The sequence below is a fragment of the Pipra filicauda genome, unplaced genomic scaffold, assembly GCF_003945595.2.
Source record: "Pipra filicauda isolate LSUMZ 115617 unplaced genomic scaffold, ASM394559v2 scaffold131_size2509542_pilon, whole genome shotgun sequence".
Lineage (NCBI taxonomy): Eukaryota > Metazoa > Chordata > Aves > Passeriformes > Pipridae > Pipra > Pipra filicauda.
In genome coordinates, this window is record NW_024103785.1 from 10,275 (window position 1) to 32,330 (window position 22,056).

Below are 22,056 nucleotides of genomic sequence, written 5' to 3' on the forward strand. Positions count from 1 at the left end.
TGGAGAAGAAGGAGTTCCCAGATTTAGGTTCCAAAGACAGCAGCTTGTTTTCTTTCACCTTTTCAACACTGATGGCACATTTCCGTTGTTCCTTGTAGTTATTTGTGTAGTTCTTTATCATTTTGCTCAAAAACCAGGCTCTTTTAAAAGGATATTTTGGGTTCTGGGTGTTTCCTAAGCTGGGCTTTGGAACAGGAGATCCTAAAAGAAACTGTTTTATAATATTAGGTGGAATACTTGGAATACTTTACAAAATAGTAATTTTTATTATTATTTAATAATTTATTATTCATATTGAGGTGTTCCATGGATCAGTCACAGCCCTTGGTACCCACTGAGCTACACGGGGAGGGGGGGGGATTTGGGAAGTTTAATCCTTGGAGCTGGAATGTGGCCAGATCTTCTGGGAAGAATTTTAAACAATCACGATGCTTTTAGATTTTTGTTTCACATCCTGTTGGGAAAAGTGAGCCTGTAACACCCATCAGAATGTGGATATTCCTCATGGTGAGATGGAGGAGAAAGAGCCTGTCCAGAATTCCTTATTAGAGGATGTTCCTGAGGATTTTTATTTTTATTTAATTGATGTGCCACCAGAATTACTGTGTAACTAATTTAAATATAATTAGATTTTCCTTTTGCTCACGGCATAGCCTGAAGCTTGGTAGTTTCTTGTGTAGCTTGGAGAAAATAATTGAAGGAAATTGAATTTGTGGTGGGTTGGTTTAGGTATTAATGGATTTTTTTTCCCCCCCCCCCTCTTTCAGAGCCTTCAGTCAGAAAAGAGCTGCAATCGAGAAGGAATATGCACAGGTAGGTTCTGGAAGCATTTTAATGGTTGTGTTGTTTTTCTGTTGGGGTAATTTGTTCATCAGCAAATTTCCACAGCGTTTTAATTTATTTTTTCCGTAAGTTAGTTCCTGTGAAAATACTGAAGTTCCTAATCAGATTGGTCTGTGCAGGGCTTGGGCCCATTCTGGGGTTCCATGGGCAGTTTGACTCAAAATTCTTGGACCCAGAAGACATTTTTAACATTTTTTTTTTCCCCAGTTGTTACAAAGTCAGTCAACTCTTGGTGATGTTTTCTCAGAATTCAGTGTGAAACCTGAGTAAAAAAGTAAAATCAGGTCAATTAGAGGGAGAGGAAATGTGTTCTGGCACACTGGCTCCAAAATAAATTTACATTCACATTCCTCAGTGGGAGCAGCTTCTCACTCAGCTGAAATAAAAGCAGATTTGGCCTCCTGCTCGTGATAGGGAGTGGAATGAATTTTGATTTGTTGGGGAGAAAAGAGGCAGGATTGATTTTTTTTCCTCTCTGGTTCCAAAATTAAAAAGCATCTAACAAGGGGCAGCCGCCTGTTTAATTTACAGGAAAGGCTCTTGGAGCTGAAGATTAAACAGACATTAATTTATTTTCGAATAGATTAAAGGTGGAATAAAATCTGAGCTCACGGGGGCTCAATATCCAATAAATACAAGTGGAGATGTGCCTGATGGTGGAATTGGTGTTGGGGCAGTGGCAGGAGGGAAATGGGGGAGCACAGCCTGGCACTGGGCTGGGTCTAAGGGGAGTTTTAGGATATCATGTTAAAAAACCCTTTTAGTGCTGCATCACCCACAAAATAACAGAGTAAATGCGTTCTGGGGGCTGGATTTTCTGGCAGGAAAAGAGGATTTCTGTGTCTGCCACGGGCAGGTTTTTAGGGCTGGTTTTTCTACCCTGAACTCGGCTGAAAACACTTTGTAAATCCAAGTAAATTTGTGCTGAATTTAATCCACTCGCTGACGACGTTCTGTAAGTTATTGACGCTCCGGTTTTTCTTTGGACATGGATTTACGTTGGAATATATCCATTCCATCGGCAGGTGAACTTGATTTGATGAAATATAGGGATTTTTCAGTGACAGGATCAATACCTGCCTCCTGAAACCAGGCTCCAAGGCAGGTATTGGGTGTTCTTTGTAGTGATGGAGAGAATTTAAATTCACTTTTAATTCACGTCTCAGTGAGACACCGGGAATGTCTTTTACATGCAGAGACACAACAGTCGCTGCATTTAGGGAATAGTCGTGATAAGTTGGAAAAATAATTATGTTCTCAGCTTTGGAAGGCTCAGGCTTAACAAGTGAGGCTTTCAGCTCCTTGGATTTAAACCCCCCCCCCCAGCTTTCCAGCAATGCAGCTGCATCGTTTGAGAGCCACTGAATGGCTACTGGGATGAATGAAGGCTTGTGGGATCGCTTCCTTGGATTGCTGAGGAGCTCCAGGACAATGTGGGATGGTTCTTCCAGGGCCTCTAAAAGGATTTTTCTGTTCTGGAGGTGGTGGTAATAAAACTGCCCGTGAAGCCTTTTTTTGGGGAGACAAGTTGGGCTCAAAAGAATTGGGAAGTCGCTTTTGTCGATAATGGGATATTCCTTTAAAACCAGAGATAAAGGGAGCTGGAAATTCTCAGCCAAACCTTTTCACAGATTCTAGCCAAATGCCTTCAGGAATTCAGAATATTCTTGGTTTTGGCAGGTTAAAAGGAGTGGAAGGGGCAGACAGGGAAAATAAGTTTCCCAGAACTGCAAGCTTTGCTGTTTTTTCCAACAAAATTGTGTCTTGGTGCCCTGCACGTGGGTGCCAAGTTCCCAAACACAGAGGGCTTTTGTTGGGAGCAGGAGAACCTGTCCAAAGGCGAGGGAAACACCAGGTCAGTGTTTAGAACTTCCCCCTAATTACATGGGAAGTGCTGTGAATGGATGGGAGGAATTACAGGACCTGTGTTTAAATTTCCCTGTGTCTTGTTTGGTCGGTGGAGGAGTTCCTTTTACAGAGTGTTTTTCACCTTGTTGTACCTGTTGTCACCCAAGGGTTTTTTTTGCTTATTGTCTGTCCCCCCAGTGGGTTCTTTCCTGGATTTTTGAGGCTGGAATAAATGGGAGGAGTATCCAGTGTATCCCTGGGCCTGCAGCTCTGCACTTTTCTGGATCAGTTGGGCTTGGCTCTTCCACTTGTATTTTCAGTGCTGCATTATTTAATACACAATTAAAGGCTCACCTTAATACTCCCAACCAAGAGCTCTCCTTTCCCACTAACAGCATGCCTGGTAATAGCATTTAAATTGCAATTTTATATTGTTATTATGAGCTGTTCACTGTGATTAATGAGCTGGAATCAGAGGCTGAGAATCCTTGTTTGGGTGAAAGAACAGCTTATTGAAGGTGTGCTTTTGCTGCTACCTACCAAAAAAACTGGTTTACCCAGCGTGTTAATAAGGAAAATGTTGGGTTTGGGGGATTTTTTTTTTTGAGATCATAATTCCATCTGCGCTGTACATATTATTATTTTATATTTTTTATTGAAGAGACCAGTCTTTTCCTCTTGGTGTTGAGTGCTGGGAACACACGGATGACCTTCCTTGTCATCTTTGCTTGATGTTTCATTACCATTGTTTCGGAGTAAAACGTGATTCCAGGCAATCAATCCCTTGGAATTTACAAATAACCTCCTCATTTCCATGCATGTTAATGAGTTTTTAACTGTAGAACTTCAACTAAAGGCACGAAAAAAGGTGTGAAAGTCCATTCCATGAGCTGCTGCCTTTGAAATGAGGCTCCTGTAGAAGTTTCTGTTTGGGTTTTTTAAAAAAGGCAATAATTGTTAGGATTTTTTTTTCCTCCTCTCTGTGTTTTCTGGAGGTTAAATTAGCACTGAGGAGATGTGGGTGCTCAGGAAAAGCAATTATCTTATCTGGGATCAGAGAGAGTGGCCTCGGTGTTGATTGCTGTGGCAGCGAGAAACTTAATACATTTAAAACGTTTTAAAATGGGGAGAAAAGAAAAGGGAGGGGAGTTTCCATCCCCCACATTCCCTGTGTGGGTGCTGGGACTGAAGTACAGTGATGGCAATGATCAGGAAGAGCCTGAAAATAAGATTAAAGTGATGGCAGAGGGTCAGAGCAGAGGGGGAACGAGGGGAAAGGTGGATTTAAGCAGATGTAACATGATCACCTTCACCCATTTGCCTCACCAGCCTTGAAAAACCCACTTATTTCCACCCATCGAAATCTGTACCTGGATATTTTCTATAAAATTGCAACATTCCTACAGCAATTTTTGTATCTAGATAACGTGTGTGTGTATACACTTCGTCTATAAAGCGCTTATTTCATGAATACATATAACATATAATTTATTTAATGGATCTAACCAACATTTATGGGCTGCAGTGCCTGAATATACTGGTTTTCTAGTGTTAAAAATCAAAAATAGAAGCTGATTATTTCTTTTACCCACATTCTGACAGGATGTTTCACTTCACACCCAGTGGCCTTTTTAGCAATTTTGCAGTGGATTAAAATTGTAAGGGTTAAAATAAGAGATTCCCCCCCCCCCCCACCGTGTCTTATTCCCTGGTGCCGTGGCTCATTTTTCTTTCATTAATTGATTTGTCTTTATCCTGTGGAGACTGGAAAGGTGATAGTATTTCCCTAATTAGGGATTAGCGAAATTGGGGGAATTTTAGCCAAATATAAGTCTCTGATAGGACAGAAACCAGACTAAACTCTTGCAAATACACCGATTTATTGCTGCGTTAACCACGAGAGCAGGAGGACGGGGGGCACTTGGAACAGGAACAACTGGGAGACTTGGGAATGGTGCTGGAAGTAGAACCCTCAGCATGGAAAACAGTCCCCTGGGTGGATTCTGAAATCCCATGTGGCTGAAGAGCTGCAGCTTGGCAAACACAGCCTGGCAACAGGCTCAGAGGGGAAAAGGTGTCCAGGTGTGGTCCAGGTCTTCCCTCTGTGGAACCTCAGGAAAAATCCTTGAGGTGCCTGCCCTGAAAACCCAACAGGCAGCTTCTTAATAGTTACTTCTATTAGGTTTTTTAATTTTCTTTTTATTTTTTCCCTATTTTTTCCTTTTTCTGTTTTTTTTCCTCTTTCCCCCATTTTTTGAATTTTTTCCTGATTTTTCCTTTCTTTTTTCTATTTTTTTCAATTTTACCTATTTTTTTTTTCCAGTGCCTAAAGGGGCTCCAGGAGAGCTGGACAGGGACTTGGGACAAGGGCCTGGAGGGACAGGATACAGGGAATGGCTTCCCACTGCCAGAGGGCAGGGAGAGATGGGATATTGGGAAGGAATTCTTCCCTGGGAGGGTGGGGAGGCCCTGGACTGGATTTCCCAGAGAAGCTGTGGCTGCCCCATCCCTGCAAATGTCCCAGGCCAGGCTGGAGCAACCTGGGCTAGGGGAAGGTGTCCCTGCCCATGGCAGGGGGTGGAACTGGACAAGCTTTAAAGTCCCTTCCAACTCAAACCGTTCCGTGATTCTATGACTCAAGTTAGGATATTTCTTTTGGATAATTGCTGGTGTCCTCTGAATTATTGTTTTGGATTCACTGAGAGAGGAAAACCTGTGTTTCAGCCTGAGTTACGAAGAAGTGTTTAACGAGTAACCACTGCAAGATTTTTTGTTCCTTGCCCTGTTCCTGAAAAATCTCATCTATTTGGTGTGGAATGTGTGGATACCTGTGATTTCAGACACACCTGGAGCCTGGACTGTTCTGTTAGTTTGCCTGAAATCTCAGCAGGATGGATTTTTCTGTGTTTTGGGAGAGGATCCATCCCCTTCCCGGTCCCTGCCCGACATCAGATCATACATATTGATGTCCTGGCTCTGTCCTTTGAGCCCTGATGGGGCATAATCACCACAACTCACTGGCTCCAGAAAGGAAACACCTGCCTGGTGCTACCTTTGGATTCTATTCCCCGTTCACAGCACCAGGATACCCATGAGGGGGGGAAGAAAATGAAGTGGAGGGCTCTGTAGCTATTCAGGCCATTCTTCCCAACAAAGCATGGAAATCAGTGGCCGTGAAGGCCACAAAGAGGGATCTGCTCCATCTCATAAACGGTTGGGAACACTATTGTGGATTTTACAATAACTTGTAGAGACAAGTTTGACAAATCAGGTGTTATAATGGGATTATTGGTACCATTCTGCACTTGTCACACTTCAAGCTCGTGGTGCACGTTCCCCTTTTTCCCCCCAAACAATAAGCTCTTTAGAATTCCCAATATTAAATGTCCCTTTAACATTTAATATAATATACTTTCCATGGAACAAAGGCTGGGGGTCCATGAGCGACATTCCCAACAATATTATCGTTGACCTTCTCTTTTTATGGAGATTTTGCATTCAGTCCTTCGTGTACTTTTTCATCTCCAAGAAACACATGGCAGCACTTAGAGCAAGGGGGAAAAAAAAGTCAGATATCTGATTTAGGTCTTGTCTCACTGGCTGCTCTGTTAAAAGAAAAATTAAAATGTCCTGTACTGCAATATTAAGTCCATTGAAAAAGAATTTTTAAAGGCAGCCTTTTAAAAATGCCAAGCTATCTGCTCCACTTTTTATGGAATTCTTTCGGTTAAAATAATATTTCCCTTAGAACAGAGGAGGACTGTCAGCTTCTATTTTCAGTGAAAACATCGAGTTCCTTATAAAGGGGTTGCTAAGCTTAGATTTATGCTGTTCCTACAAAGAAAGCCCTTCATGAAGAAACTCCATGTTTTGCTGAACTGATGCAAGCCACTTTCTCTTAGGCTGCTTTTAGCCCTTATTTTTCTTTCCGATTACTGCGCTCCCAAGCATCCACCGCCTGGAATTCGGATCCTTGGAAGTGGTTCTGCCTTCAGATGAAAAGCTTTCTTCTTTGGAGCTGCTCCTTTTTGCTTGGCCTTTCAGTTCCAGTGAAATCAGGATCTCTCAGCCTGTGGAGTTATCCAGGAGTTATCCCTGCTGTAGTTTGTGTGCGTGTTGGGAATTTTTTTGGACTATTTCAGCGTTTCATCTCTTCTCTGACACATTGAATCCAAACAGCTGTCCTTCCCAAGAACTGCTTTTCTCCTCCCCGTGATTTAAGGGGGCAGGAAAGTCACAACTCAAGGCTTTAAAAATAAACCCAGTGGAAACTTGGAGTAGCTGAGTCATAACTCCGAGCCACCGATACGGAGTCGTTTCCGCATCTTTTTGGGGTTCCTTTTTCATGTGTGTCTTTTCTTACGTCTTGTCCTGGGTATCCAAGAGGAAGACTTTTATTTCCTAGTTTTCCATCCCTCATATGCATCTCGTATTCATCTCAGAGTTCTTTGGGTGGAAGAGATTCCTGGAGGTCACCTCTTCCAACCTCCTGGGCTAACTGGAGTTCAGTGAGGTTGGTGAGGTCCTCGTTCCTTTTAAGCTTGGAAAATCTTGGAGTCTGTTGATTCCCAAGCCGCATCCCTTGGGAAGAATGTGTTTTCATTCTCATGGCTGTTTGACAGCCCAGATCCTGCCTGAACCACCTCCTTGGCTCTGCTTTCCCAGTTCCCTGGGAATGGCTGTGCCTTGTTCTTCTCCTGCCCTTGCTTCCAGCTTTTGGGATGGTACCAGTTCCTTGGGAGTGAGGGAAGTACATCCTGGTTGGCAAACACTGCTGGAGATGGCTCTGGATGTGTGTTGGGTGCTGTTTGTTTGGTTATTTTTAACTCCCCAGAGCTTTTAGGTAAGAAGGCAAATATTTGGCCGATGAGCATCACCCATCATCCCTTCCTCAGATATTCTGGCAGACCATAAACAACTCAAAATCCATTTGTCTCAACTTTATTTTGCCTTCTGTTTGCACTTTCTCTAGATCTGCATTTTTTCTGGAGCCATTACTTCAAAAAAAATTTTGTATTCCGGCATAACTCTGCTTCTTTACCTAATAAGCACCTTCTCTGTTACAACTGAAATTAGGGAAAACCAGCAATCACTGCCTTGCCTGAGAATGGTACTGAGATGTAATTAAAAAGAAAACTGTGGTTTAAAAAAATAATCCTCACAGTAAAAAAGGTGTGTAGGATTTCATTCTTTGCTTAGTTCAGTTGGTTAATTCAGCTGATTACATTTTCTGCAGTTCACGCAGTTCAGCTGGTTTTCAAATGTTGGGCACACAGAGGGAATTTGTGAGAGTTTTTACTCCTTTCCTCTGCAGGACTTTTAAAAAAAATAAATGTGTGATTGCACCTTCTGCACAGTAACTACAGTGGTTGGGGTTATGTGTGACTCTGTATTTTAAGTAGTGACATTTCTGAGAAGTTATTCTTCCTTTTCACATTTCTCAGATCATGTTACCTTAATTTTACTATTGAAAAGGTCTCCACTCATTAAATGTTTTTTTTAAAAAAAAGGGTAAAGCTCATTTTATTCACTGTTCAGTAATTAAAATTAAAATACATAATTTGTGTGTACATCGTAAAAGTGCTCGAATGTAGTTTTGCAGGAGCAGCCTGTCATCCTTTCCATTCTAGATGGAATCCTTTTCCATTCTGATCCCAGGGATCCAGTTTTCATGCCTGACATTTGGGAATTTATTAGATGGATATAATGTAAACTGGGCAGAGCTTCTTGGCCGCTGAAGCTGTTTGTCTTAGAGGATTATTTTAAAGGTTCAGTAGATGTGTTCTAGAAACTATACTCCCTTCTTCCTCTTTCCAACCTTGGAAGTTTTGCTTTCAGACCTGGATAAACCAGGATGTGTTGACAGCTCGAAGAAGAAAATCCCAACAGAGAATGTTTTAAGTCGAATCTGCCACAAATGATTATTCAGTGTCAGACCCTACACACACAAGTTGACTTGTTCACACAGATAAAGGCCTTTTACCAGCTAGTCCTGCCTACGTTCCCAAAAAAGGGAGGGAGAAAGGAAAGAAGGATGTGATCCAGCGAAGCAGGCAGCTCTATCTATGGCTCACTCCTTCAGTAAATATAGGAGGAAACGGGCAGGATGTTTTCTCGCACGTTTTGGGGAAATAAGTCTTGTTCTTCGTGTTCACTGCAGGCTCTGGAGCTGCAGATGTGCAGCAATATATAAGATTTCATTTAAAATCAAAGAGATTTTCCCATATGTAAAGGAAATGTTGCACAACACGAACAGAAAAGCAGTTTCACATCAGCTTTTAGATGCTGGGAGGTTATTTCTGGTAGTCCACCAAATGACAGCCATTGCCTCAAAGGTTTATTGTTATATTTTTTGGTCTGGGTGGCAGTGAAGCCTCATCTCACCTGGGTCATTCTCTTACACGTTGTTTTGGAAGGAATAACTAACAATATCTGAACAGCTTTGTGCTCTAGATGAGGGAGAATGTTGTCCAGCTGGATTCTGGAAAATAAACCAATATATGGATATATCGGCCTGTATCTAATCCATACAGATGATGGGCTCCACTTGTTTACTGAAATAAAAATTAAACCCCACTGTGAAAGTGTTGCATCTTATTTCAGTGGTGTTTATCAATTGTATCAGCAACACCAGTGTACTTGAGGAAGTGGATAATAATTTTTCAGGTTTTTTCCATGAAAAATCAAATTAGGCTATGCTATAAGCTTTACACTGGGAGATTTCTATAGATTTAACAATGAATGAACCTCTGTTCTATTGAGGAAACATTTTAAAATGTGATTTGATGAGTAAATTAGTGACATTATTAACCGAAAATCCATTGTAAGTATAGTGCAGGAACAATTCATAATGTTAATTTGCATTTTAATGTAGACATGTAAAACATTCTTTTCAGTCACCAAAATTGTGTTGAGATTTTCTAGTTATTCCTGCTAGCCCTCTCTTACTTTTCAGTATTATTCTGTATTTTTTGCTGGGCAGAAACTGCTCATGAGAGAGACTGCTGCTCATTTCCTGAGCAGTATGCTCAATACACTGATCTTTGCGGTTTAAAAGGTAGTTTGTCATCTTTTTAACAAGAATAAAAGCATATTTCATACTGCTTGCAAACAGAAACTAATTGAGTAGGAGGAAGCCTACAGATTTCTGAAAAAAAAAAAAAAAAAAAAAAAAAAAAAAAAAAAAAAAAAAATCCCAGCACTGGTTTTCTTAGCTCTGATCGTGTCCAAATGTGGCTCAAAGCTTTTTTTTTTTACCTTCACAAGTCATAAAGAGGTAATTTAAAAAAAAATAAAAATAGCAAGCGCTGGTCACATTTTTTTTTGAGATGTGAAATCTGTGAGCTCCTGAATTTATTCCTGTCCAGGCTGCCGAGTACATCTGTGTTTGCTTTTTGATTGTCTGTCCAAACAGGCCAGCTAAAAATTTGCATTTTTCCTATCACACGGGTTTTCTCGTATTTATAGCAGTGTCTTGAAAGATATTTTCTGTCTGGTGCTGGGTTTCTGGTTTTATTTTCTTGATAATTTATGGTTACTTAAAATAGAGCAAAGAATCTCTGCGAACACCCTCAAGTAAATGTGGGTTGGGGTGAGATTTGTGAGTGGGATTATTTTTTCTGCGTGTTCATAAAAGTGTCTTCTGGATACAACAAATCTTCTCTACATTTTTAAGAGAAGTCTACAAAAAGACAACTGTTACCAGGTGTAATGATGCTAACATTTTTGAATTATGTAAAAACTGGGGGGGGGGAAGCGAACTTTTGGGTCAACGCACCCATTTTTAGGGCTTTGGTTTTGGAATATGCGCACAAAAATATCTGGTGAAAATTGAAGGGGGAAGAGTGAACTTCGGTGCTGTTGAGTCCATTTTTAGGCCTTTGGTTTTTGAAAAAACATGCTGTAAATATTCACATAAGAGAATCTGGTGGAACTTGAGGGGGCAATAATGAACTCAGGGGTCGATGAGCCCATTTTTAGACCTTCGGTTTTGAAAACATACTGTAAATAAATACATAACAATATTTGTTGAAACTTGAGGAGGGAAAAATGAACTTTGGGGTCGATGGGCCCATTTTTAGGCCCTTGGTTTTGAAAACATGCTACAAATATTCACATAACAATACGTGGTGAAAATAGAGGGGGAAGCAAACTTTGGGGTCAGTGTCCTTGTTTTTAGGCCTTTGATTTTGAAAACATACTGTAAATAAATGCATAACAATATTTGGTGAAAGTTTGAGGGGGGGAAGTGAACTTTGGGGGCAGTGTAGATGTTTTTAGGCCTTTGGTTTTGAAAACATGCTGTAAATAAACACATAACGATATTTGGTGTAAATTGACAGGGAAGAATGAACTTTGGGGTCAATGTACGTGCTTTTAGGCCTTTGGTTTTGAAAACGTGCTACAAATATTCAAATAACAATACGTGGTGAAAATAGAGGGGGGGGAAGCAAACTTTGGGGTCAGCGTCCTTGTTTTTAGTCCTTTGGTTTTGCAAGTGTACTGTAAATAAATGCATAACAATAGCTGGTGAAACTTGAGGGGGAAAAGTGAACTTTGGGGTTGATGGGCCCATTTGTAGGCCCTTGGTGTTGAAAACATGCCGTAAACATGCACATCAGAATATTTGGTGAAAATTGAGAGGGTAAAAGTGAACTTTTCAGGATTGATGAGCTCATTTTTAGACCTCCTGGTCTTGAAAACCTGCTGTAAATCAACACAACAGTATTTGGTGAAAATGGAAAGGGGAAAAGTGAACTTTTGGGTCAATGTGGTTGTTTTTAGGCCTTTGGTTTTGAAAGCGTGCTGTAAATATGCACAGAAGACTATTTGGTGGAAGTTGAGGGGGGAAAAGTGAACTTTGGGGTCAGTGTAGACGTTTTTAGGCCTTTGGTTTTGAAAACATGCTGTAAATAAACACATAACAATATTTGGTGTAAATTGAGGGAAAAATGAACTTTGGGGTCAATGTAGGTGCTTTTAGGCCTTTGGTTTTGAAAACATGCTGTAAATAAGCACATAACAATATTTGGTGTAAATTGACAGGGAAAAGTGAACTTTGGGGTCAGTGTATGTGCTTTTAGGCCTTTGGTTTTGAAAACATGCTGTAAATATGCACATAAGAATATTTGGTGAAAATTGACAGGGACAAGTGAATTTTGGGGCTGATGAGCCCATTCTTTGCTCTGTGTGAGTAAACTGAGCTCTTGATTCTTAAAAAAAAAAACCAACCCTCTTATTATATGTTTTTGCAAGTTCACATGACTTATCTACATCTTCTGTTTGGGTTTACCCCCCATGTGTCTCCTGCATTAAGAAATGAGGCGAAGAGCTTGGAAGGGAGAAATGTTGAGAACGACCTTCCGAATTCTTTTTCAGTTCCTAAAATTTGTGTTCTTTTTATAAGCCACGGAGCTGAAGTGAGGCTCGACTTCCAAGCTGAGAGATTAAATGTAGCTAAATTTGAGTTGCAGACTATAGCTAAAAATAAAATACTCCCTGCTTTGCAAAAGCGACTTTACACTGAACAGTGATATTTTCTCCCCGAAAACCATCTACACTAAGCAAGCTGTAAAATTCCAGCAGCTCCAAGCCTCCCAGTGTTGCGTGTAACAGGAATAAACAGATTTACTCCTTCAGCTGCTTTCTACTGTCGTGTTTGACAGAGTTTCTCCCTGATTATTCTCCCGGTTTATCCAGGCTCAGGAGCGTGAAATGTTCGCTGATTCATGGCAGGATTAGGAAATGCTGAGGAAGCACTGCTGGAATTTAGACCTGGTGTGAGCACGAGTGTGGCCTGATGGTATCAGTGTGTGTTCAGCACTGGGGGGTGCAGGAACAGGCCCTGCTGTTATTCTGGTTTTCTGATACGTTCTGTGGATTTTTGGATGTTTTATGATCTTTCTGATAGTATTTAAAGTTTAAATTGCAAGCGTTCAGCACTTTTAAAAAGCGTTTTGCAGTAAAGACAGGAGAACATCTGAGCTGCTGGTGGTGTGTTGTCCCCAACCCTGTAATGTAATATTGCCTGGATTTCATTTATTTGGAGTTAGGATTGAACACACAGCCCCAGCTCTTCTTGGAGTATCACCTGTGTTGGTTCTCTTTATTTTTCTCAGATTTGTGCTGTTAAAATTCACTTTGCATTACCAGTTTCAGGGGAAAATCATCACGAGTTGCTTTGGCTGCTGCATTTGAGTCTTTTACAGGTGGTTTTGTGGGTTAGAAATCCTGCTGCACTCAGGTTATCAGAGAGGCAAATCATCACTTTCGATATGATGTCAGGGGTTTAAAACCATGACTGGAGGCTACTGGGATGTTTTTCTACCATTTAAAAAAAAGAGCAACCCCAACCTTGAAATGAAAAGAACTGGTGCATTCCCAGCCAGCCTTTGTTATCCAAGAAACACCTTCCACCAGTGTACTTGTACTGGATGTGTTTAATCAGCCCTCTTTGAGGACTCCAGGAGATGCCCTTTAAATCAAAGATCCTCTTGTTCCTTGTTTTTGATATCAGGCTTCAGCACAGGAATTGACAGATTATCAAGGTGCTGTTATTTAGTATTTTAATACTAAATAATTATTGAGGTACTCTGGGAGAACTGCCTCTTTCCTGAAGAAAGGAGTTTGGCTTGCCAAATTATAAACTAAAATAAATAGCATTTACACAGCATTAATAAGCTCCATTGATCTTCTGTCTCAACTTTTCCTCTGTTTTACTTCTCTGTGTTTTTAAAGCAAACTGCACTTCCACTGTAAACACAACAGAAAAGCAGTTTTATATTAAATTCCTTTCCCTGCCTAAGTGGTCGATGGAGCTGGTAACCAAGTTACTAAAGAATCAAAAGCAGGGTGGCTTTTAATTAAATATAATATGGCAAGGTGCCCAGAAATTTCACTGCTGTGGGAGTCGGGAATGACAAACAAAATGAAGAGCTGCCACTGCTGCCTTTCAGAGTGTCTGCAAGATGTATTTGCTTGCATGTGCAGATAAACTCCCAAATACTAATAAAAATGAAACTACACAGAGCAGCTACAGTGCCAAGGTGACCTTGTGCCTGGGTTTTTCATAATCTGAGGATGAGCCGTGATCGAATTTCAGAGAAAGCAAAAGAATGGGATCCAAACTTTGATGAAGAAAAATCCTGCAGGGTTTTAGGGTGGCGTTGAAAGGTGAGAAGCAATTTAGTCCCACGAATTGCCCCTCCTTTAAATCATTTTTTTATCATCCCTACTAGTGTGTGGGCTCATTAAATCGCTCATCTGATGCTGCTGAGGTGGTTTATGTGGGTATTTCCTTGGTGTCTTTGTTTTTCCGATTCTTGATTTTTCTAAAAGCTTTGCCATAGGCGATTCAGTTTTGGTCATCCCTGGCTTTTCTTGCCCATATATTGAATATCTCAGGGAGGGAGTAAATGATTTCAGTGAATCCTCTTTTGCTGTATTTAAGTGTACAGTCCTGCTGTGTGGGTAGATCTTCCCTGCCTTTAACCAGCACTGTATTGGCTTTTAATATCTAAATCTATCTTTTTGTCTCTCTTGTCCAAACAAATTAGGCTCTGATTTGGTAAAGAGTGAGATCTCGTCTTTCTCAGTGATGATTTTTTCACGTTTCACATACGTTTTCACTCATTTTTGCTGCTTTATTATTGCCAGAATGCCTTTCTCAGTTGTCAAAAGTACTGACATCCCTTATAGAGCAACAGAAATGAGTTGAACAAAAACTTCCTTTCAATATTTAGGGTAATACTTGATACAGATTCCTGTGCTTTTCCTTCTACACAAGTGTTTTTCTGTCCCATTTGTTAAAGTCCTTGTTTGTGAAGCTCTGAAGCACCGAGCCCTTGTGTATAAACTCTGATTTTTAGTTCACTTCTCTCAATCTCTTGCCTATTTTGCCCTCAGTGACAGTGAATTCCTGCAGCTGCCAGGTTACACCATACTCTGGTTATCCTGGCTATTGGTGGCTTTATTTGTGTTGCTTCCAGGTAGGAAATCTGTTTCCTTCTGTGTTTGTCCAGCACTATGTAAATTTGCAACAATATCTAAATGTTTTCTGATGACCAGGCCCTGGGGAAGTTAATTAAGTCCTGTCAGAGCCGAGCTTGACGTCCTGTGTTCAAACCCACAAGTTTTCTATAAAGGAGTCAAAATGAAAAACCTGATAAAGAAAGGTTGGAGTGGAGAGATGAGACCAGACTGCAAATTTGGGCTAAAGAAAAGTTGTTCTTTTAAAATCTTTTATTTCTTGGTGCTGATTTCAATATGAATGCAGTTCACTTCGCTTCTGATTCTGTTTCAGATCTTTTAGAACCAGATTTTGTTGGCTTTTCTCAGCAGAATTTTGGTGCATCTGCTTAAAACAAGACTTGGGAAAGCCCATCTGCATTCTGCAGGCTCTGTGTCAGCACTCACTCGTTTTTGGCTCCAGGAATTCCAGTGAAAAGCATTTCCCTCTGCAAAAACTCGGATTTTTAGACACAGTGGGTAAAATACAGTCCTGAATGGAGTTAGTTTTATTTTTTTTCTAAGTGATCTGTTTAATTTTCCTGCTTGATCTCAGTTTTAAAGCTTTAGTCACATCTTTGTGTCTGGGATTAATTTGACTTGGCACAGTGCAGTGTCTCTGTCTCCCAGGAGCAGCTGATTATTTACAATGAATTTCTTTTCCCTCTTCTCCCTGGGACTTGTGGCAAAGATTTTTTTTCTCTCCTCGACTCTGAATAGCAGGCAAAGAGCAAAAATATTTTAACAATTAATAACTCAGTTACCTGTGACAACTGGAAACTCAAACATGACTCACCTTGTAATGAGTCCAAAAATCTTTATTTACCAGGACACCTTTGGTTTGCAGGAGAAACCTTGGAATAATGAGTGGTGGCACCATCTCTGCAGCTGTACAGAAAATATTGGGCCTGCAGTGAAACAAGGAATTGACAAACATATGTTAATTATATGCTAAATAATCATATGGGTTTTCTGTGCCAAAGAAGGGAAGCAGCAACTCATGTGATGTGATTTCTGGTCATGGTTATGGGAATTTTGGATAGGAAAAAAGGTCAGAAGACTGAGGGTTGGACTCTATTAAACCTGGATTTGTTCCCTCTTTAGGAAACATCATTGTCTCTGTCCACTTATTTAAATTCTAAATGCTTTTTGGCCTTCTGTCAACATATTTTTTTGTATACCTGGAACAAAAGACCAACAATAATTAGTATATAAAATCTCCTTAACGGGAGAGCAGAACTTTTAGTAAAATCCAATTATGTACAATCATATATTAAGCTGCTAGAGGTATTTTTATATGCCAAAATTAATGCCATGACCTGCAGGGCATGCCTTAATTAAAATGGGAAATGTGTGTATTATTTTAGCTGTTTTACCTGATTATTTTCCTGAGCAAGTCTAAAAGTTCAGTTGTAGGATAATCCCCATCCTCCAAAGACTCAGTGAATTGCACCTGACAGTGGACAGGAGTTGGAACTCCAGAGGGAGTTTGCAGTAAATCAGGGTATGTTCCCGAGGCTGTCCAAGGCTTCCTCTCCCACAGAATTCCCTCCAGTGAGTGTTGGCACCAGCAGGGCCCAGAGCAACCAAAAAAGTGTCAAGGATGAAGATCTACAACAAGCACAGATGGAAAGAGCCAGATACAGGAAAGCAAACAAAGGAGTTGGGGGGTGGAATTTTGTCCGAAGTGAATGGTGAAGAGCTGTGGAACAGCATAAAAAATGAGATTATAGGAATGGCTGATCAAGTTTTGGCTTACGAGGCCAAGACAAAGGAGTGGAGGTGGGTGAAGAATGACGAGCTGCCGAGCTGGAAAGGGTTGGAACTTGCAGGGGGGGGAAGGAAAAAAAGAGATTCAAGAGATGGCCCAGATAGTTGGTGTTGAAAATGAAAATACAGAAATGCCTGGGTGGGACAGGAACGCTCAGAGAGTGTGTGGGGAGAAACAGGGAATCAGTTGTATCCCAAGGTAAGGGAAGTGTGAAGTGGAGCTCTGGAATCCAAGCTGTCGGTGCTGAAAGACAAGTGATAATTGAGAACAAGCAAACACACACAAGAGGGAGTTGAAAGATATTTGGATCTACAGAATGCCCAGAAGCCAACAGGCTGATCCCAGAGGAGCTTTCTGCAGGAAAGAGGGAGAGAGGACGGTGGAGTTGTTGGAAATGCAGAGGAAAAAGGAAGAACAGGAATTCTGGGTGTCAAAGTAATTCCAGCCAGACAGGAGGTGTGATAAGGGCTGTGTACATGTGATGAACACGTGAGCAAGGGCCTGCACTCCACATGGAATTTGTAAATTCTGTGGAAGGAGGAAAAATACCAATAATATGGAAGGAGGATTTGATTAAATCGCTTGAAACTGCCCAAGGGATTGTTTTGAGTGGAAGTTCAGGGCGAAGGCTTTCAGTTGTCAGGATCTCAGGGGAGAGGAGGTGGTGATCAGAACTGGAACCAGACTTCCAGCACCTGGGAAGGCAAAGCATGTGGCCTTTGGAAACCCGGCTCAAGGCTTAGGTGGTGTTGAGGCAAAGCATAAAGAAGCAGAAATGAATAAGTTCTGAAAAGCTATACTTTGAAAAGTAAACAGAATTAAAAGCTACTTCCTATAGAAATTTTTATCTTTACTAGTCCAGATTCTAGGGCTGGAATAGGGAGAAAACCTGGGAAATGGAGGAAGTTTTGGTCTTTAAATTAAAAAATACAGATTATCCTTTACACTGCTCTTCTACGTTATCCTCACAGACTTTGAGGCTTCCTCTAGCTCTGATTGCCATGTCTTTTTTGGGGGAAAGAAGGAAGATTTTTATTTTTCAGTTGGCTCATGTTCATTTGCCTGTTCATTCCCAGTCTTTTTTGAATCCTGGATTTCAGTGGGACAGCAGCAGGAGAGATGAATTATGTACGTGAGCACTTAGGTGGAAAACTGATATTTGGGAGAGGTGAGAAGCTTTTGATGTGGAAATGGGATGGGTTTTGAAGAGCTGTGCTTGAAGTGTAAGAAACATTCCAGTAGTTTTTAAGAATAAGATTGAAATCCCTTTATTATTTTGTTAATGTTGTGTGTTTTAGTAAAATCTCTTTAAATTAATAATCACTGGAGGACTGAAGTGGAGCAAATCCATTGACTTAGATTTCATGTTGGTTTGGTTTTTTTTAATTACTCTGTGGCCAAGATATAGGATTGGGAAAAAATCTAGGCAAAATCCGTCTCCTCCTGTCCGAGCATCCCATCCCATCCCATCCTATCCCATACCATCCCTTTCCAGCGCTGTATCCCAGCTGAGAGTTGCCGTCTTTCAGCCGCTTTGTCCCTGGATGGAGGAATACGAGGGAAAAGGCAGGTCGAAGAATCCCTTTCCCGGGCCCTGAGGTGCGGGTGTGACCCCTGGGATATCCGCGCTCCCGCCTGGAAATCGCGGCACCTTCCCGATCATCCCGGGCGCTTCCCAGCCTGGCCAGGGAATGTGTCGCTATCTCCCGTTCACATTCCCTCCCTTCTTTCTCTCTTGGGTTTGTTTTCCACATGAGTGGGAAACAATTGCTTCTTCCACATGGAGCCCTTCTCCCCATTCCTGGGAAAATAGCAGGGAATGGGGAGCATTTGCATAATCGTCTTTAGGGCTATTGTGGGCGGGCTTTGGATGCCGGCACGGAGCTGCAGACTGGCCACCTGTCCAGAACAAATGAACTTAGCTTTTGTATCACGTTATCTGCTTTGCCACAGGGTTATTTTCGTGTCATGAATAACTCGATTAAAATATTGTAAACCCCCATCGTTCAGCAAATGTTTGAAACCCCCCCCCCTTCAACACTCCACCCCGGCTCGGGGTGGGGAGAGAATTTCCTCTTTCTGCCCTGGCCCAACTATATTTTCAGGCTGCCTCTGCCGTAGTTTTATAACTGCCTTTGTGAAATTATCCTCATGAATATGAATTAGGGGTGTGGGAAGGGGAGGGGGGGGGAAACCCAGCCCCAAACCTCCAAATGATTTGCATTCATCCTCGGATAAATGATAAATTAAGTGCTGGCTAATGTTTTCTAATGGTCCATTTCACCTACGGCAAACAATTCGGGGAACAATGGGGTTCGGGGAGGGGGGGAAGGAGAGGAGGGGGGGAAGGATGCTGAGGACACCACCCCTGCAAAGCCTTCAGCCCCACGATTAAACTGCTTCACCATTCCCAGATTTGACTACTTTTAATTCTTCATCCCTTGTACCCCCGGGACTGAAGGTGCAGTAAAAAGCTCGCTTGAATTTCTGCTTTTAAAGAGGATATTTGTTTTTTCGTGTAGGTTTGGGGCTTTTGGTAGCCAAAGTGTGGGAAGGACAAACTCCCAGTGCCACGTTTTTATTGCACATCAACCTTTGCCCCGAGAGCGTCTCCGTGTGCCAAGGCTGAGTTTTGATTGTGAGAAAGCAAAACAAACCCTTCCAGAGGGTGGAGTGGTTTTTTTTTTTGGCCATAAATAACACCTAAGTTAGGTTTCCATGTTGCCCATTTTACTTTCATACTTGGATCTTTTACTGCCACGATCTTTTGCCCGTGTTAAAAAACAGCTGGCCAAATTTTGGCCAAGTAAATTGTGAATCAGAGGGACGTGGTTTTATTCTTCCCTGTGTTTTTCTTTCCAGGAGCAATTAAAAGTAAGAGGTTCGTTAAACATTAGAACATTATTGTTTTAACTGGTTTCTGAGCCCTCAGTGCTCAGCAGTTCCTTGGAATTCTTGATTTGCCGGTTGGTGGCAGTTGATGAAAGGACGGGAGTTTCATTTTCCTACCTTGTTTGGCTTCTCTCTCGTCCCTGGTGTACATATCCCATGGATTAAATGGATCCAGAGCTGCTCCTGTATTTCCCTCAGTCAGCAATCCCTTGGGAATGCTCCTGATGAACGTTGTATGTTACTATTTATGGGTGACTTACGTGTCCAGAGCATCAGCTCTGCAGGTGTTGGAATTCTTGTGGAATTTGCTCTGGAAACTGCATGGAAGGACTGGTTGATCCGTCCCTCAGGTTTAAAACAAGCCCCGAAGATCTACTGTGGATCTTTTGCTGAGGGAGAACATTAAAATCAGGCAGTTTGCTGGAATGAAAAGGAATTTCATTACAGTGAGAGATGGTTGGCAGGGAAGAGTAAATATTGAACATCTGTAAATTAAGTTTAGAGCCAAGACTTCCTACTTCAGCAGTTTAAAATTTGCACAGAGTGGGAACGGATGATTCGTTTCTGCATTTGATAACATGATAATGGTGTTACTTACCCAGTTTAAAAAAGAGTGATTTTATTTGATTTGCAACCCCTGCAGTAGTTTGTAAACACTGAGCCATCAAAGATGTGTTTTCTTTGCCTCAACTGTGTTTAAAAACCAACAAATTAGTGAACAGGAAAATCTGGGTTTGCTGATGAAGTGCACATGTTTTTTTAATCTCGTGCTGTTTTTTTCCTTTTTTTTTCCCCTCTCTCTCCCATAATAACTGGGAATTGATTTCCCGTTTTACACTTTCTCCCTCTGAGGGAAGAGTTCCCTAAATGCCATCCCAAGTCTCTGATTTACAGGAGCAGTTCTGCAGCTATGCCTTCACTCGGAGGGTTTAAAGCCGAGTGCAGTCCCATTCCTTTCTCCATCCTTTCTGGCTGGGGTTTCCTAGGTTTTCCGGCTGTCAGCTTGCTGCTGGAGCTGCGAGGTTTAGGATGTTGTGTGGGGCTGGGAATCTCCCTCTTTGTTTTCCCGTTAGGAGCCTGACCTCTGGTACCTCGCTGGAACAGTAGAGAGGACTCGGCTGAATAATGGGCTGTGCTCAAAGTGCATCCAGCTGGAATTGCGTCCCGGGCTGGGGGCAGGGAGGGCTGGAATCTTTGGATGCCATCATGAAGCAATTAGACAAGCTACTTAATAATTTATAGCTCGCTGTCTTAAGGGTTGGGAGCGTTTGGGCTGAGGAGGGTTTTGTTTAACCTTTCAGGGCTCGCTCTGAATATCGAGGTTAGAGATGATTTTCCTTTGAAGGGAATCCAGGAGCAGATGACTTTGTCATCTATTAATTAATGCTTTGTCTTGCTGCCTAAATAGAAGAGTTTGCTCAGATCTCTCTGAGCTTCAGGACAGAAAAGCCTTTGGGAAGCAGGAAACAAACAGGAATTTTTTTCTTGCAAATCTTGTCATTGTTAAATTCTTTTCGGTTGAATTTCCTTGTAACTTGGCGACTTTTTATTATTTATTATTTCTTCTTTATTATTTATTATTAGATTTATCATTTGATTTATTAAATTTATTTATTCTTAGATTTATTATTAAAGTTATTTATTTATTCTTAGATTTATTAAATTTATTTATTCTTAGATTTATTGTTAAAGTTATTATTATACTTATTATTAAGTTTATTTAGTGTTATAGTTATTATGAAACATATAATTAAATTTATTCAATTTGTTATTAAATTTATCATAGAATTATAGAATATTCACTTCTACGATTTTATGTATACAATTCATAATGGAATTTTTTTTCATTAAATATAGTACTTAATATAATACAGCATTTAAAATAACTAATATTTAATGGGAAAATGTAAATATATGTATCTAAATATATATTTAGATATATCTGTTTATATGTGTGTAAATATATATATATACACACACACAGAAACTGGGAGGCATTTTGATGGCCACATTTAAGAACTGTTTCTTTGGCTTATCCCAGTTATTGCAAGGCTGTTATTAAAGATTTAGCCCCTGATTTGCTTTTGTATTGCTTTGAATTCAGTTCTGAAGAGCTGCACAGTTCCCAGAATTACAGTGTGGATTCATTTTTCCCTCCTTTATTCTTTATTCCCTTTTTGCCATCAAACTCATCTCTTTTTCCAAGGACTCCTTTCTTTGGGGGAGCTTCATTGCACAGTCTCTTGCAACAAAAAATGTTAAATTTAATTTTTTCCTAAAAGCTTCCAACCTTCACGCTTAAATTCTCCCAGAGCTCCTTGCTCACACTTTGCTTAATAGAACTCTTTGGATAATACTATTTCTACTTTGAAATCTTCCATTTGTGGTCGTTTCAGGCATCTCTGATTTATTTTACCAATAAATGAATAACCTTCGGGCTCAGGAGCTTGTCTTGTAACTAATAGTTTGTACACAAATAAAAAGATTAACTTTGCATTTTTAAGAAGAAGAGCCCGAAGAAATTCCATCCAAACAATCATAGTTTGTAGGATTTCAGTCTTGTGGGGGTTTTTTTCTCCTGTTTTTTTGACTTGATCCGGAAGCAGACTCGGGAATTGGGAAGCATGTGGTCTCTTTGCTTTTAACTGGGCATTTCCTCACCTTCCTGAGTTTGTGGCAGAACCTTAAAAACCCTT

General features: G+C 40.9%; 1 protein-coding gene across 1 annotated transcript in view; it reads left to right on the forward strand.

Annotated features, from left to right (window-relative positions):
* Nucleotides 1–767: 767 nt before the first annotated feature.
* The window catches only part of FCHSD2 (FCH and double SH3 domains 2), a gene marked incomplete at its 5' end in the record, with an annotated part of 88,449 nt that continues 67,160 nt past the window's right edge, over nucleotides 768–22,056 (forward strand). Inside the window, one exon of the mRNA XM_027744666.2 lies at nucleotides 768–813. Coding sequence (XP_027600467.2) covers nucleotides 768–813 — 46 coding nt within the window. The remainder of the gene's footprint in view (nucleotides 814–22,056) is intronic.